Genomic DNA, 17,888 nt, shown 5'->3' on the forward strand with positions numbered 1-17,888 from the left:
TTTAACCGCAATTAAAAGTAAACAACGAAATAAATTAGAACATAACAAAACACTATCGGTGGTTGTTCTTTCGTCTGGCGGCAGCTCGATAAAATGCACATATCTGCGCACACAAATGCAATCTATATATAAATTTACAATACCGTTAAAATTATTGAAAATATTCGTTTCTCGATATATACTATACTCGGGTTTCGTTCTATGTAATGCGTTTGATAACCATTTGTTGTTACATTTCGTAAAAGTTAGAAATTTTGTAAACTGTTGAACAAAATTGACATCTTGTATCAGGAATGCATGAGCTTCGAAGAGGTATTCTTTATTTTGCACAAAAACGGACTTCGTAACCGCGCGATTTTAGCTACCTTTCACTCGCGTATTAAAATCACGAGTTACATAGATTTTCGCGTTCTTGGAATATTTTAATGTTCTAATAATTTCAAATAATTATAAAGAACATTAAAACGCTTTATTTTGTATTTAAATTAATTTTTATGTAAAGTAAAAATATAAGCAGTAGAAGATTATATGAGAAATAAATAGAATATAATATTCATTTAATTTGATCTATAGTTAATATTATAGATTTATAATTAGATGCAGTTTATCTGATTAGTGAGACACGTGGTGCTAGTTTGATATTAGTCACGTGTATAATCACGTGTTCATGGAGCATAATATAATTTACATGTAAAGTACAAAATTTGACATGAATGAGGACAACGAATCGAATTTACGAAAGCTTTTCATAGAATCATTAGCGAGCGATAATGTTTTTATAATAGCAACGACAGTAGATACAGGTAGCTAAATGTTCCCTAATTAATAAAATTAAAGGCACGTGGTTACTTAGAGTAACCTATAAATCGTCTAATTTTAGGTTTCGAGTGGCAAGCAGTGGATGAATGCAAAGAAAAATTAGATAAAAATGTTAAAGTTGTTAAGGAACGCGGCAAGATTTATTTTAATGTATATTGGAGTCAATTCGCACAAGTAATATTATTTACTGTTTATTTTAAAACTGATGTTTTTAATATATAAATTTATTTCTGTGAAATAAAATTATTATTGCACAGAATTAATAATATTATTTTATTTGAGTTGTAATTTTAGGTACAAGAAATGAGATCAATAGACAATATTTATATTGTCGCAGATGTTAGAAAATTTGAATTCTCAGGAAATAGCAAAGAAGCTGATTTACAATTATTTAAAGATGCTGTGCATAATGATATGAAATTAGAAAAAGCTTTGAATGCTTGGAAAAGTATTACTGGTTTTCAAGGGAAAATATATCCAACGACTGATGAATATAATATAGCAGAAAAAGATCGTAAGCTTTGTAACACAACTGTTACACCAATCACAGTTAAAGGAAGAAAAAGAGGGCAAAATCCATCTGACACTAAGGAAGATGAAATATTAAGATATAGAGTAACATGTGAAAGAACTGGAAAACATACATTTGAATCAGCAGAGGTTGCCAGAGCTATTGGAGGAGAATTGCAAGATAAATATCTGTGGCTTGTGGATCTATCAACATATTATTTAGAAGTAGTTTGTAAAGTAATTGACAGTAAGTGAAATAAATTAATATGTGGTTGCTTTTTATTGTAAAGGATAATATGCATTTTATCATAAATAGATGAATTGATAACACAGTTACGTATTACACATGAATCTAAGCATCATAGGAATATCATGTGTTTTGGACCAACTACGCTTAGAGCAACTGTATGTTATAATTTGTTAAGATTAGCTCATCCTAATCCAGGAGACATAATAATTGATCCAATGTGTGGTAGTGGTTCCATCCCAATTGAGGTAATACAGACACATACATTTGTATATCAATGTAACATAAATATATTATGTTAAAGATAAAAACTATTAATATTGAAAATTACAGGCAGCTTTAGTATATTCCCAATCTTATATTATTGGAGGGGACAATCATCCAAAAGCTGTACATAACACAAAATCTAACATAGATGCATCTTCCTCTAAATGTAAAATTGACTTACTACATTGGAATGTTTCACAATTACCTTTTAAAGATTCCTTTGTTGATATTATTGTTACAGATATGGTATTGAAGTATTTAAATATTATCTTATAACATTTTTATTATACGTTACCCTATTTATTTACTTTATCAAATAATCCTTATAGCCATTTGGGAAAAGGAGTGGACGAATGATGGACAATAGAATACTTTATAAGCAATTCTTGATAGAGTTAGGACGAATTATGAAACCCTTAAGAGGTCGGAGTGTTTTACTCACTTATGACAGGCGCAGCCTTAGTATGGTATGCTATTAAAATTTTGAAATCAAATTTTTGTAGAATTATGATTGAGGTTGTTTTCTTTGTTACAGGCTTTACAAGCAGCTGGAGATTTGTTCTATGTAACAAAAACTTTGGGTGTAAACATAGGTGGTCTTCAAGCTGCAGTTTATGTCTTAAAACGAACAGATATACCCTATGAACAATTTAAACCGAAAGTTATTAAACACATGATGTGCAAAAAGAAATAAGGTATTCTTATTAACTCATGTAAAAAGATAAATTTAAATATCTTTATTTTATATCTACAAGTTCACATTTTGTAAAAGTTTAATAAAAGGAAATTTTTATATTTCTTATAAAAGCGCTTTTCATTGTTCATAATAAAACACTCCTCTATATTAAATAATAAACTTTATAAGAAAAATTTTCTTCTGCTCGTTTCCATATCATGTCTTTTTCCTTGTATAATCCATTCGTATTCTCCATATTTGCTGTCAAATGTTCCATGTTGTAGTGACCTCAATTTTAGGGTAAATCGAGGTCCTAACTCTCTCAATCTGGGTTTATTCCTTTCCATGTCAAATTGATATCTGTAATATCATTTGTGTAATTGTTTGTTCATTAAGCATTCTACCACAATAAAGCCTAAATTATTATACCTATGATGCCTGAAGAATATATAGTCTCTTTGATTATGGAATGTTACCACTCTCCTGCCTTTAAATTCAGGTTCATAATGAAACAGTGCCCCTAACATTCTACCAATTGTACAACCTAAGCGAGTAGTGAAATTATTTAAAATAACTTCTGGTCTATGTTCAGAAATTTCTTTGTGACTACGTTTTAAATCTACTGTTAATTTAACATTGCTAAGTTTAAAATGTGCTGTTGGTCCATCAGGTAAATGAATAAGTAACAAACCATCTAAAAATATTTATAAGGAAAACATTAAATATAAAAATAATACGAAATTGTTCTAAATAATTCAGTTATAAATGTATACAAAGCATACTTGGTTTGCACTGATCTTCATTAACAATTACAATATCAGTGAAATTCCTTGCTATAGCACTTTTTACCATTTTTTTTACTCCAGAACGGTTTCTATATAAAGAGATAGAATTCGGTATTATCCTTGTTAATTCTCTGCCAAAAATTCTGGTTTTTCTCGTAGGATTGTCAGAAAAGCTAATCAAAACTTTAGGTTCGTAAGCATGCTTATAAAAAGGAGCAAATTCATCATGTTCAAAATCAACTTTAAGCTCTGTATTCTCTTCATCATCAAGATCACCAGAAACAGTAGTTTCATCTTTCTCCCTTAAGCTCTCAAGAGTATGTGGTACTTGTTTTGGAACACCTTCTTGAATTCTTTTCTTCTTGGCTTCTTTTTTGGCCTTTGCTTTTTCTTTCATTAACTTCAGACATTTTTGATGTCGAACTGCCTTGCATTTTATGTGATTAAAGTTGCTGTCAGATGGCAAAATAACCTCTGATGTTTTGTGTTCTGAAGTACTTGGTTCTTCTTCCCTTTCCTCTCGTTGAACTCGACTCAAAGGATTTATTCGTAAATTTTTGAGCTTCATTTTCATAAATTATTTGTTTTATTTTGATATAAAGTTATTACTTAGTACCATGTGCAGCCAAATATCTTACACGTGAATACGACTCGATAGTCAGGTTATAATAGGTTACCATTTACTATCGAGTTGCAGTTCTTTGCCGCCAATTTTCAAACATCGCTCGACGAAAATTTCGAAGATAATTGTATATCTTTATTTCACATTAAAACATTTAAATATATATATATATACCTATATATACGTTTTATCTTAACATAAACAATATTTTTGATCATTTTTATAGATTATTTAATTTATGTACAGAATGCCAAAAAATTATTTGTCATGCTTTTGGAAGGTGACTACATTTTCGGATCAGTAGAGATCTGTTAAAAGAATAAACCGCAAAATTGACCTGATTTTCAAGGTTAAATTCTTTTTTTATTATATCACAAAGAACGAAAGTCACTTAGGAACCACAACTTAACCATTTGTCTGAAAAAAAAAAAAAAATGGAAATTTCATTAGTTTTTAACAACCAACAGATATTCGCTTTTCCAAAGGTCAAAGAATTACCTCCAAAAAACTATGACAAATAATTTTTTGACATCCTGTACATGTAAGTGTAATATTAGGATAAAATTTTTTATACATAGAATTCGGCTAAAGTTTAACTACAGTACAGCTACAGTTTAACAGTACAGCTTATTGAAATAGGTTTAAAATATTATTTCTTATACACAAATATTAAATGTTATGCTTGGAAATTATTATGAACACGTATATAATAAAACACTTCATGGGAATGAATCCTGTTTTTGAATACCCCTTTGACATTACAATGTTCTACTTAAAAGAATTTCACTGTTACCCATAATATGAAAAAGACAAGTATTGAAAACAACATTAAATATAAGATGTAGTAAGTATGACTTCCTTTAGATAAACGTAATACACGTGTAACTGCGTTTGTTAATGAACCACTTGTCCTTTCAACATCTTCATCCTGATAACAAAAAGTTTCTTCTATATACTTCTATCTTCTATATACTCAGTAGATTTTTATCTACACTAATGTGTTATTCACCATTCCACGGAGCATTTTATCCTGATATTCTACTTCATTTCCAATGTCAATCGACAGTGATTTTAGGGCATGGATTTTGTCTTTCAAATGATCTGTCATTCTTTCATTCTCATCTTCCAAATCTCCATGGTTCGATGTAGTTGGTACTGGTTCATAGGCATAATCTATCATAAAATATCAAATCATATTAAGTTATAACAATTAAACATTATATTGAACTTTGAACATAGGTTAACCTACTTGTATGAATCCTTCGCATTTTGTTCTCAATTTTGGCGGTTAACTAATGTACTTTTGCAGGAAAAAAGTTATAGTGAATCTAAACAATAAAAGTGTCACAAAATATTAATACAATAAAACATAAATTAAACAAACAACTGATATTTTAATTATAAATATTACTTAATATTTGTAAAATATCTATCGTTTCTTTTAATATATCTTTTTACTATTTTTAAATACTTTGATAAAAAATTGAAACACATATAAACATGAGTTTTATAAGTTGAAATTTGTATTTTTAATTCACATAAAGTTTGAATTAGAAAGTAACATGTCATATGCAATATTGCAACAAATTGTTTGTTTTAATTTATATTATATATCCACGAAATTAATAAAAATATTTAAACTGTTTTCATACATATTGATTATGTTAAAACACAATCGCAAACCATGCGAAAAGAACTGTCAAGGAAGCGATCAAATAATGTACGTTATACACATATGTATACGTTAAACGTAGTGAGTAGTGATGCATGTACATATGACGTATATATGTCAACGTCAACGTCGCGTTACGGTTATGATCATGATATGTAATTAGCACTGATCATCATTATCAATCAGGGTTGCCAACTTCGAAGTTCGAAGTTTTAACCTACTTTAACTTGAATTTCAAATATGATGTAAAGTGTTCAAACTATTAACAGTCAAATAAATATGATTGTACTATTTAAAATTACGGTTTTGAAATAAATAATATTGAAATCAATGTATAGCTTTTATGAGAATATATTTCTATTTGAAAAAGGACTATCACTATCAAAATGCTGAACTTCTAATCTGTATATTAAATTGATCCAATTTATATTTTATCGATAAAGTATTCTCTGCTGATCATGGGACATTAAACTTTACCAAAATTTGCTTTTTATTATCATTAGTACATTTATGACGGTTAAGGGTTTCATATAAGTTTAACATAAAGTAAGGATTTCGATTAATTCATAATGTATTGTTTATATTAATTTTTGGTAAATTGTAGTATCATACAATTATCTTATGATGTTTCTTCTCGATTTTATTATCAATTACAATATTATGTTAAATATAAAGGCACAAACAATGAAAAGTAGTTATCTAATTTCTAGATTCCTACGAGTCTATTACTTGATTCAGTACTATCTTTGATACATAGTCGTCACTTAACGTTAATATAAATCCTTAACGATAGGAATACTCATTATAGCGTTAAACCTAAATCTTTGATGTTGAACTTAAATACGTTCGTTATTTCTAGATATTCACAACCCTATGTAAGAATACGTTCAACGTTAAGATTATTCTTATACATCCAATTCCTAACACGAGGGTAACACAGATAAACGAGGAATGAAATGAAATTACATCTTTTGCATTTTGTTATATATAATATAATATATAATATATATATATATATATATACTGTATCCTGAAATAATTTCAACAACTATTAAACTTAGTAAATTTTCCTCGTATGCCCTCCGATATTTTGTTGTTATGTACGGATGATATATATTTATACTTTCACATCTATAACATTTCTACTTCAACATCGAACGATCACCAATAGGTTCTACAAATTTCTTCGTATATAAATTCAACATTATAGTCACGGGAATTAGAAATCTCGTATTTGTGCACCATATAATCATTACACATATTGTATCGTTTTCCTCTATGTGTATCAGTACACAATTATTTTACTGATAGTTTGATCCCCAGGATTTAACGGAAATTAGGCCTGACAGTTACAGAATATGTTATAGAGTAGATATAAGAAAAACTTTCTGCGACAAGAAATTCGGATTGTTTGTTGATTCATTCTTTTTTTTTTTTTTGGAATGTTCAATGCCACAGGATGTTGGAAGACATTACGTACTTAATTCTTTCCCTGTGTGGGCTCGTATTTATATATAAGAAATTTTTTTGTACTTTCACACATGGTTTTTAAAAATGTAAAAATTGAATTTTGAAGTTAACCATTTAGTCATCGTGACATCGTATAAAATTTATTAACAATGAAAATGGATCCATCTTTTACTCTGATAGCACCTAGAAAGAAGTTTCAAATTTTATACAAATCCCTTCTATCTACTAACGATATGAAACAACACGTTTCACAGATACCCTTCCTATGGACTAACTTTACAAAACATCCTCAAACTTTTTTTGAATAATTGTATACAAAGTTGAGCAGTTAAATACACATCTTAAATTAAATGTTTGCGCTGAGACTGACGAATGATTAGGCAAGAATATGATTGTTTCATCATAAAAAATTAAAATCCTAAAATATTATAAATCGACGATAAATACTAAAACACGTTAGCAATAAATATAGGAAACACGGAACGCCGATTGTATTATTGCTTATTTGTATGATGCGATTATAATTCAAATTATTTACTAGTACGTTAAATATCAATAAAAAAAAGTCTTCGAATATTGTAAATTATTTAGCAGAATATTTTGAGGTGTTTAAGGAAACTGTTGAAGAATGAATTCGCCTGGATGGAGCTGGGCTTACTGGAGCTGAAGGGGAAGGGCCGGTAGGTGTTGTTGGTTTGGAACTTCTTCTACTACGTCTCATCGATGAATATGGACTTGTTCCTCTATTCACGCGCTCGTGTGCATAGAGTAATACACCGATATCTCGATTGCCTGCTTCTAACGCAATTTTTAGAGCGGAACTACCATCTATATCAACGATCGATGGATCACAGTCTGGATGCGCAAGTAACAATCGTACGATGTCCGTGTGCCCATGTTCCGCGGCACACATTAAAGCTGTACTGCCATCTTCATCTTGAATGTTAACCGCAGCTCCAGCATCCAGAAGTAACTGTGTCATGTCTTTGCGACCATGAGATACTGCCAACATCAAGGCAGTTTGACCATGCTGAAAAAGATTGTAAATTTTAAGTATACAAAAAAGGCAAAAAGTAAAATTATACTAAAGTCATTACTTAAGGTACTCACTAATTTTGCTCGAATATTAACATCTGCAAGCTGGAATAACCTGTTAGCTACTGAAGCATGAGTGGAATTTCTGACTTCAGCAAGAGCTGCCAACATCACAGCCGTGTATCCGGCCACATTTGCTTTGTTAATATCGCAAACTTTTGAATCAAGAAGTATAGATACAACATCAAAATTTCCATGAGATACTGCATAATGCATTGCTGTGTTCCCACTTGAGTCAGTCATATTAACAATATATTCCAATAAAGAACTTGAACATTCTTCAAAACAATCTAGATAATCTTCAACTTCTAAGGGATTGGCATTTACTGTACTTGAAACTTTGAACCATTCTTGTTGGATGATATTAATAGCATTTTTCATTTGATGAGAAATATTTTTACTAGGAGATTTTTTAAAGCTGTCGTTAAGAACCTTCATGGCGGCCTGCATCTCTTTCGATGGTTCAACTTTCTTCCTGGGTTTTTCTTGTATAGGTTGAAACAATGCAGATTCTGGAAGTTCATGTTTTTCTTCACTATCTGCTTGTTTTTCTGTATTATATATTTCTTCTGATTTATCATCTTTTCTTTTCTCTCCTTGCAATTGTTGGATACTATAAAAAGTATAAAAAAATATAAATATAAAAATATATAATATATAATAAACATATAATATATAATATGTAAAATATATAAAATATATAATATACGTTTTTTTTATTGGAGAGGATTAAATAAAATAAAGTGATTAAAAAGAAATCAATTACCCTTTCTCAACGAAACAAGCAGAATTTATTTCGGTGAGTTCGGTATCGTTAACTAAACGGGTAGTGTGTTGTTGTTGCTGCTGTTGCAGCATCGATTTGTTGAGATCGGATACACGATTTACTTATTCACCATAGCGAAATCGCAATGATTTTAAGTGCACTTTTTTCTGTCACTGACCTCTACGACGTTATTTACGATTTGACCTCTGCGCTCTGCTCCGTGAAAATACGTATGACGCATAGGACGCGCAACCATGGAGTTCGAAAAAACCAACAAATCCTTGACATGCACTTGATTGTCACTGACTATGCGATAGATTGATTCTCCATGATGCCAACTTCTTTACTACCTTTTTTACCGAACTACCCTTAATCTGAACTTTCTACCCTATAGATGGCGTACGTAATATTTTCTAGCGCTTATATCGACAGCGCTTGTATCGAATTATAACGATCTTATAATTTTTTAAAAAAATAAATCTTAATATGTAATTCAAATGAATTAATAGTGATTACACATTACGAATTTCTAATCCACATAAGGTTTTAAGTATCTAAATAATAAGATTTACCATCGTGTTTCATTGAGAAGAGTAATTAACATAATAGAGAAGAGAGAAAAATAACGGGGATGTTATCCTTAAACGAATTACTAACCGATTATTGTTGTCATATTGTTCCTTGTTATCGGAATCATATCTAATCACACCTGCAGGTATCTTCGTATATGTATCCTGTCGTTTAAATTGTCTTCTGTAATCTATCGTATTGTTCAACGGTATTTGAGACGGCCTCGGTATCCTCGAGACGAGATTCGTGTTCTGGTGATTCATATTATTCTCCGCGTTGTTGACAATTTGTTTCGCCAAATTCTTTATAGTCTCCTTACAATTATCACAATAATTAGCAGCGCATGAGATAGAAATGTGTGGTTTGATCGACTCTCCGACCGAGACGTCTGTGAATTTCTTTTTTATCGGCGAAGTACCAAATTCTCGTTTTCTAGGCGCTAGACCGGAAGTGTCGGTACTCTTTACCGTGGTTCTCACTAAATCATCTACCATAACGCTAACAGATTTTGTAGTTTTTCTTTTTAGCTGAGTATCGCCGAAATTAAACGAATGACTTCTCGAGTTCATCGAATGTAAAGATAACGACTGAGTAGCAACTGGATCCGGACCAACAGCGATGGCCCTCGTTGCAGGACCAGTTCTAACCTCGATTCCAATTTCACACATCCTCGGCTTGACCATGACTCCTACGTTTGTTCTCATTTTAAATGGTTCCGCCACCTGTATGTACTGATCCTTTTTCTCGACTATTTTTACCGGATCTGGGGTACACTGACAACCCCTAGACACTGTATCTTTAATTAAAGTACTCTTATAAATCCTGAGAGCATCATCCACGATAACCGCGACATCTTCTTTCGTTAAAACGTCTTTCATGTTTAACCCTGTCGATGATCCACACGATCTTTTCTTCGCTTCTTTCTTTATTTCAGGTGCTATATCCTCGATCATAAATTGACTGTATACAAGATTCTTTGACTTGTTCCTCGTGTTAACTGCAACATCACGAAATTTCTTTACATCTCTGGCCAATTTCGGGCTGGTAGGTGGTATCATTTCTATATGAAGTGGGCTCCTCTTCAAACGATTCCTTATTTTTGCCTTCGACGTCATGTCTTCATACAGTCGTTGGTTACGGGTTGAAGTCGATCTCCAACTGTCGTGGGAATCGCTCGAGTAAAGTATATCAAGACTCGACGACGTTCGATCGTCGAACAATGTGCTGTGGTCTTTAATTTCAGGTACGATTTCTTCGAGTTGCAATCGACTCTTTTGCAAGGATCGTTTTATCGGGGTGCTCGTTATCATGCCGACATCTCGGGTTCGAACCTGATCGCGTGACAATCCAACGTGTTACTACATATACGTAGTACGTATGCTGCCATAAGTATTAGGATACCCGATACTTGGTACAAATCGAACGCTATCTACTGCTTTTATTTTCTAATTATTTTATTATAAAATGTCACTTATTGTGTTCTTCCTCTGTAATTTTCATATATATATATATAGATGAAATAAAATTTGTGGAAGTCAATGAATAAATATAACAAGTAGTGTCCTGATACTTATGCGCGAATACGTATCTTTCTTTTATTCAATTAGTTGCAATACTACCCTTGGCTTTTAGAACGAGGAGCTTAGAGAATACTAGACTACTACTTTGCGGAAGCTAATCGGTGGAAGTTAATTACCCAGTACGCAGCTAGTTTTCTAACAAAGTTTCCGTTGCAAACTTTATTTTGATTTACGTAAGCGACGTACCTGACACGACGAGAGAATTCGCGGAGATTCTATCGGCTTAACCTTTAATTCAATTACAGCGTAAAAGTGTGATGCAAACGAAATGTGCACAGTGACCCAATTTTCGTTCGGCTATAAATACAAACGCGTATTAGGAAGCGGAATATCGGGCTCGTAATTAGAATCAGCAGATGCCAGGCAACCGAGAGAGAGCTAACTCGTAAAGGAGACTTAATAAAATAAACCGTCCAATAAAAACCATTGCATACCGTCTATTATTACTCCTTTATGTTCACCGATTAATTTATTCCGCCTGAAATAAAATCAAGTAAAACGGACGGTTGCGTTCGAAAAACTTTTCTTTCATGCAAATGGTAACAAGCTAATAGAAAGGTGGCTCGCGCATATTCATAAGAAATCCAAGAAGTAGAAACTGCATGAAATTAATTGCATAGAATCATCCTGCCGAAAAGAGACGGGCTCGCGTTTCAACGGCGAATTTAAGCCCCACACTTTCTCACCAGATCCGATAAAGCAACATTCGCCTAACTATTTCGCTGTGAGTGCAATTAAAAGGTAGCCGAGCATCGGGTATATGCAAATTTTCCACCTCGGTCCGTTGAAGTTGATTCAACGCCGCGTTCTCAACGTGTTACGGTTTCTCAAGCGATGGAACATAAGAGAGCGAGAACAAAAGGAGATCGAGGGGGCTGATAAAACGGCGTGAAACGGAAGTCGACGGCGTACCTGTTGGTGCGAAACACCGACGTCCCGTGTCATTACGCCGCACATCGTTCCCATGTCTCTCGTTGGAGTGGTCGTGTTCCTCAGATTTCGTTTGGAGTTGCGTTGTTCCGAGAAAGACTGGCTGCGATGCCTGTGCAATACGCTATCGTCGTACTGCCTCGTTTTGCTCAGCTCGTCCACTTGTCGCAGCAGATTCCGCTTCTCCTCTTTCAGCACCGACACTTGCACCTGCATTGGAGACGTCGTCAAAAGGGAAATGTTATGACATTTGGGTACCGTCTAATGTTGATTTTACTGTTTAGCGTTTCGGTGACACGGGGGATTACTTGAATGGTATAGAGTCAAGGGTTTGATAAATTTTGGATACTTCAAAATTTAGGCACTTGGGGATTTCGAGCTTTAGATGTTTTGAGTTTGGTAAACTCTTAGAGATTTGCATATATTTAACAAGGGTTTAGTGAATTTTGGAAACGCAGAGCTTTAGAGATTTAGAGGCGTTTAGGTGTCTAAGGTTCGGTAAACTTTTGAAGATATAAAGATTTACGCGTTTTGGGTTTAAATTGGACTCTTTGGAAGTTGGAAATTTCAGGCTTTAGACGTTTAAGATTTGAGGAATTTTTCGAGATCTCGAAATTTGTGAATTTAAAGGTCCGAATGTTCAATGTTTGGTGAATTTTTAAAGATCCTTAAATTTGGAAATTTAAGAATGCATTGAAGCCGTTTGGTGAATTTAGAAAGTCAAATGATTCAAACGTAAGGGATACTGTAATAAGTTATTTTTATCGCATAGATAGAGAAGATAGATTGTTTGATCGAACACGAAGAGAAGGTTAGTTCTACACGTTTGTCCTTGGAATTGAAATTAAATCAAAGAATTTAGTTTTGATGTTACAGCGATACATTTTTTTTTTCAATGTTTACTGTATGAAAACCTTGCTTTCGAATAATCGTTTTGTGTTACCGATAAGCGCGAGGCACGAAACGTGCCACTGCAACAGTCAGCATTTACTTTACGACACGTAATTACGTTTCCTTGACGAAAGTATCACAATGAAAAGAAAGAAATTAACTCGTGTTATAACGAGGTACGAACGCCGAGAGAAACACGCTAAATGAAATGTGAATTTCTCGAGTGTCGGTTCAACGAACAACGAAAGTCTCTGTGTGAAGTTACTATCTTTTCTTCTTCAAAGTTCATTATGTTGTTGAGTCACAGGTTTACGATAATTAAAAGGACGACCCCACTGCCGTAGGGATTTGAACACGATTACGTTATCGAAAGAAGGACAAACATGATTCATGAGATTAACAGTAAGAAAAACGCTTCAGATTGAAATCAAAATTATTCTGTTTACCTGTAACATGGGAATTGCCTTGACCTGTTCCTCCAACTCCCGCATTCGTTCCAACGACGCAGCCATTTGTTCTCTGATGTTCTATAAATACGCAGGTTTGCGTTCAGAGTAATAAGATCTTATTGTCGTAGACGTTGTCAAGTATATGAGTTCGATTTTGTTTACTTGTTGCTCCTACCTGTAGCGCGCCGGTGCTGAGATTCGAATTTCCGCTTCCGACGCTCGCGTTGTCAAAATCACCCCCGGCGTGTTCCGTTTGCGCGTTGTTCTGCGCTGGTGTGGCCGTGTTCGTTCCATCTAGAGAAATATTTTTATTATTTATTTCCGATATTTATTTTTTATTCCTGATATTTTGGTATCGATATAAAACTAGTCTATGTCCTCGTTTATCATCGGATGAAAATTAGAAGGATCTAAAATTATCTTTATCAAGGTTCCATAACTTCTGATTTAATTACTAATTTAATTAAATACATTTCATTTATGATACATAAATTACAGTTTACAACGATTACGTGTATAATATGCCAAGTATTTTGTTTCTCTGGGAAGAGGCAAACACGGATAAGGTTTATTTTTGTTACGAGCTTCTCAATTTATCTTATAATTGTGGAGTATATATAGAGAAAATGTAATCTACGTGCCGCTACTATTGCGTGCATATTGTACTTTTTAACGACTAAGGATCTTGCTTTTGACATTTTGCACGAAACCAGCAAATATTTAAAAAACTCACGTGCGGTGAGGTACATATTTCAGTTAATCGTACGTGAACGATATGTAATTAAACTTCGTGGATTCAATCCTGAATTTAATTTCAACTGGCAGCCGACGGAATGATTCTAATTATAAGAATATCTACTCGTGAATGCCACAGAAATTCGTATTAAAACACAATTCTATGTAATGAAGTCAAACCTTCATATTGTGCTTTGTTCTTTATTAGAGCGAGCAGAATTTTTCTACGTTATTACGAAAAGGAAACACATATTACACGCGACATTCGGAAAAATTGCTGTTTAGTGAAAACAGAATTGTTTGATATTTGCTCCGATGAAAGTATACTAGCAGTATATTAGCCAAAGGTTTCCTCAATATAGCTGTTGAAACCAGTTCGATCGTTCTTAATTTAATTATTGAAATAATTCTACGAAATTTTATGAAGTAAAACATTTCGTTATTGATAACGAACGGAAGTATGCCGCCCTGAATACAAACAAATTCCTCATGTAATTAAATCAACAAGCGAATGAATATTTGATTGATATTATTATTGATATTATCTAAATATATGATACGAGCCGTCCGTGTAATATGTGCAATACGATGTATAATAGTAACGTATAACTCGACGTATAGGATGATACAAATAATAAAATGGAAAGTTGCGCAATGGGGGAACATTTCGTTGCGATAATGTTTTCCTTAAATATCCAAATTCCCCCGGTATACGTTTCAATACCGATAGCGAAGTTGTGTAACCGATTCATCAGAAACTAAAATAAAAGTAAATATCTTAGCACGCTGATGAAATTGTATTGATTAAATAGAAAATGTCTACGAATGTACATGTTGCTTGCAAAAAGTATAAGTTTTTATAGCGCAGCGAAAAATATTGGACACTGAGCAACATAGTGATACCTTTTAGCGCGATGTTCAATTACCGTCGTTACGCAGAATGCGTCACGTATACGCACACGAATAGGTTAATGGGACACCTGTTTCGTCGGAGGCGTAGAAACATCGCGATGGAAAAATTGGACAATTGTGGAAATTACTTTTTCCATGTGTATAAGATTTTATATAGATATAAAATAACGCGTATCTTTTGGATAATTGTGTAAATATGTCGTTCGACCATGAAAACATTAGGATGATGAATAGAAGATACTGTCATAGATAAACGCTTTTGTCGAAGTCATTAGCGCTTGAGGTCATTAGAAGATCATAAAAGATGATTGAGATCATGTTGTTAGAGTTCTAAGTTATTTGAGAGCTAAGTGGGGTCATTGAGATTATATCATTGAAACGCATTTGGAGGTCAAATGGGTTCACTGAGATCATGCAATCGATATTCAAGATCATCTAACGACTACAAAAGGTCATCGACCTTATGTTATTCACGTCCACGGTCGTTTAAATGTCTGAAGCAGTCACTGCGTGCAGTTGTCATTTGCAGTTATGATCATTTAAAAATTGCAAAATATTTTATGCAGAATACTATTGAATAAATAAATGTTGATTAAGTTGTTTGGTCCTGGTTCATTCGGAGATTAACACGAATTAATTAAAAGGAGATTTGTAATTTTGCCATTTAAATTATAGAATATCTGGTCTTTTATTTCAATCGAAAAATGTATTGCACATAACAGTATTTAATTAAAACGAAACGGACGATGAATTCTAACACGTTATAAAATTTTAATTAATGTTTCTATTTCTAAAAAATGGAATTACGCGTTATCTGCATGTGAAGTCCGAGAGAACAGCAATCTAATTTTCTGCGCACACCCCTCGCTCGTAACAATACGGTTCTCCACTCGAAACAGCCGGAGAAACAGCGCACGTTACGCAAGCACTGCGGCAGCGGTGTTCACCTGCGCTGTCGCTCAATTTTTCTTTTAATTGATTGTTGCGTAACGGACCGCGTGGCTGCATGGAAACGAGCTTGGACAATAAAGAAACGCGCCAGACGCGGCATTTCGAATGCGTTTGACGATATCGTGACACACGTGTCTCAGACTCGGCCTAATGCCAAGGGGTTTGCCGCACGCGAATCGCGTCACGCGCTCTCGCAGAACAACGTTCATCCATCGTGTGCCACTTTTTCCCTTCATTACAGTCGACGTAAGCTATATAACCAAGTCATGAAATCGGTCAGGCATCAAAGTATGCATATTTTATTTAAGAATAAGCGCCAAGTAAGTGGATTGACAGAATAGAAGAGAAAAGGCCATAAAACTTTAATTCTTGGACGGCGAACGATCGGTCAATTTTGAGTCTCACGCATACTGCAATTCTGAGTTACTTTCCAAGTTATATTTATTCTTATTTCGTGTAATTATTTTCTTAAGGTTTTATTTCTCAAGCAACTTTAGTTATATCCAAGTTGTGGATTTTTATGCATTTATGGAAAATTTAAGGATTATAGGATAAAGCAACTCTCTCTGTTTTTAAATTCTAGTTTCTTAGCTGCGTTCATGGAAATATAAAATTGCATAAATAACAGAAAGGAGTAGAGTAGGGATAAAGTAAAATATTCGAGACTCGTGATCGTAATAATCCGGCTTCCGTTGGACCTCGTTAATCCTTAAACGGATTAGTCAAGTTATTTAAATTTAAGTAAAAGGACTTGAAGTCGAGTTACTCGAATTTAATTTGAATCCGAAGAAGGGGGTTTAAAGTTGTTTTAGCTAACTGGATGAAAGCATAAATTTTGTGACAGATTACTTCTTCGTTCGAATTAATGGGGTGTTTAAGTCGTTTAAGCAATGGACGTTCGATGTCTGCTTTTAAAGCTTCGCTATCGAGACTCTCGAGGAATCTAGGACTACCTCGTTGACCTTTTTGAGGATACAGAATTAACAAGTATCGAAGGCTCATTGAGACAACCAACATGATATACAAAGGGTACGCTTTAAGATCGGATCGATCTGCCATTTATCAACAAAATGAAAGTATCGAAGATGTTTATTCATCTTGTTCCTTTGTGTTTCCCTTTATAAAATCATATTTTTCAATTTCCCTTATAACGAAATAAAATAGCTCGTGAATTCGACTGTTATAAGATCAACACGAGTTTATTACCCATGCAGTTGTTTGTATGAGAACAGTTAGAAATAAATTCTGCACCCAAAGGTGCACCTGCAGCACGCGGAACGAAGAAACTTCGCCGTTATCGATCGATCCTGTTGCTCGCTATAAAATTCATAGATTTAAATCGGCTTTCTAACAGCTTACTCTTTAAATCACAGGAGATTCTAGAATCAATTTTTACCTTTGAAACTTCTTTCCATTATTTTTACCGAGTTTACTTTAACGCGTTGGCTGAACTGAATATTATTTGGAGAAAGAACACAGAGATTTTTTAAATCTTTCAATTCTTCCAACCGGAAGTTGCTTTTCATTTTGTTCTTTTTCACTTTATTCCTCGTACTGTTATTTTTTCCCAAAACCGGTTATATACATATAAAATGTTTATTTGCTTAAAAAAAAAAAAACACTGTTACGGTAGCATTTCAAAATATCAAAAACTTCATAAATGTGACCATTTATTTATCTCTTCCTAGACCGATGGAACGATATAACCCGAATATTTAAGAGGTAATTTTTAAAACGATTGCTAGATTATTATATAACATAATTATATATTACTTTTGCTATTATAAAATATATATACATAACTTTACTGACATCACTGAGACCAATTGAGACATACTAGCAATTACACTAAAAACTATACCAATCTAGGTTAATGAAAAATATACTAGCGATCACCATAAAAATCAATCTTTGTTAAGAAGTTAAGTTCTTGCAGTTCCA

General features: G+C 33.3%; 4 protein-coding genes across 9 annotated transcripts in view; 1 reads left to right on the forward strand and 3 right to left on the reverse strand.

Moving 5' to 3' along the window:
- Positions 1-489: 489 nt before the first annotated feature.
- On the forward strand, positions 490-2,650 carry LOC139989155 (tRNA (guanine(6)-N(2))-methyltransferase THUMP3). Its single transcript, XM_072007194.1, has 7 exons — positions 490-803; positions 881-993; positions 1,114-1,576; positions 1,646-1,824; positions 1,910-2,089; positions 2,173-2,310; positions 2,379-2,650. Exons 1-7 carry the CDS (start codon positions 710-712, stop codon positions 2,535-2,537), a joined length of 1,326 nt encoding a protein of 441 aa, XP_071863295.1. The 5' UTR covers positions 490-709; the 3' UTR covers positions 2,538-2,650.
- On the reverse strand, positions 2,560-4,529 carry LOC139989156 (probable ribosome production factor 1). Its single transcript, XM_072007195.1, has 3 exons — positions 3,302-4,529; positions 2,949-3,213; positions 2,560-2,879 (listed from the first exon to the last, which is right to left on the reverse strand). Exons 1-3 carry the CDS (start codon positions 3,876-3,878, stop codon positions 2,702-2,704), a joined length of 1,020 nt encoding a protein of 339 aa, XP_071863296.1. The 5' UTR covers positions 3,879-4,529; the 3' UTR covers positions 2,560-2,701.
- A 33-nt stretch (positions 4,530-4,562) lies between these two features.
- On the reverse strand, positions 4,563-5,760 carry Bet1 (blocked early in transport 1). Of its 2 annotated transcripts, none has more exons than XM_072007199.1 (4): positions 5,579-5,760; positions 5,176-5,254; positions 4,936-5,099; positions 4,563-4,854 (listed from the first exon to the last, which is right to left on the reverse strand). In XM_072007199.1, the coding sequence occupies exons 2-4, from the start codon at positions 5,192-5,194 to the stop codon at positions 4,699-4,701; spliced, it is 339 nt and encodes a 112-aa protein (XP_071863300.1). In that variant the 5' UTR covers positions 5,195-5,254; positions 5,579-5,760; the 3' UTR covers positions 4,563-4,698. The 2 variants fall into 2 exon arrangements, with proteins under 2 accessions (XP_071863300.1, XP_071863299.1); XM_072007198.1 differs by having other exon boundaries at positions 5,610-5,758.
- A 391-nt stretch (positions 5,761-6,151) lies between these two features.
- The window catches only part of Kank (KN motif and ankyrin repeat domain-containing protein 2 kank), a 59,829-nt gene continuing 48,092 nt past the window's right edge, over positions 6,152-17,888 (reverse strand). For all 5 annotated transcript variants that reach the window (XM_072007188.1, XM_072007186.1, XM_072007189.1 and 2 more), the window contains 6 exons: positions 13,525-13,643; positions 13,347-13,427; positions 11,992-12,219; positions 9,587-10,830; positions 8,179-8,776; positions 6,152-8,098 (listed from right to left, as the gene is read on the reverse strand). In XM_072007188.1, coding sequence (XP_071863289.1) covers positions 7,652-8,098; positions 8,179-8,776; positions 9,587-10,830; positions 11,992-12,219; positions 13,347-13,427; positions 13,525-13,643 — 2,717 coding nt within the window. In that variant the 3' untranslated portion in view covers positions 6,152-7,651. The remainder of the gene's footprint in view (positions 8,099-8,178; positions 8,777-9,586; positions 10,831-11,991; positions 12,220-13,346; positions 13,428-13,524; positions 13,644-17,888) is intronic.

Source organism: Bombus fervidus, chromosome 7 (genome assembly GCF_041682495.2).
Source record: "Bombus fervidus isolate BK054 chromosome 7, iyBomFerv1, whole genome shotgun sequence".
NCBI lineage: Eukaryota > Metazoa > Arthropoda > Insecta > Hymenoptera > Apidae > Bombus > Bombus fervidus.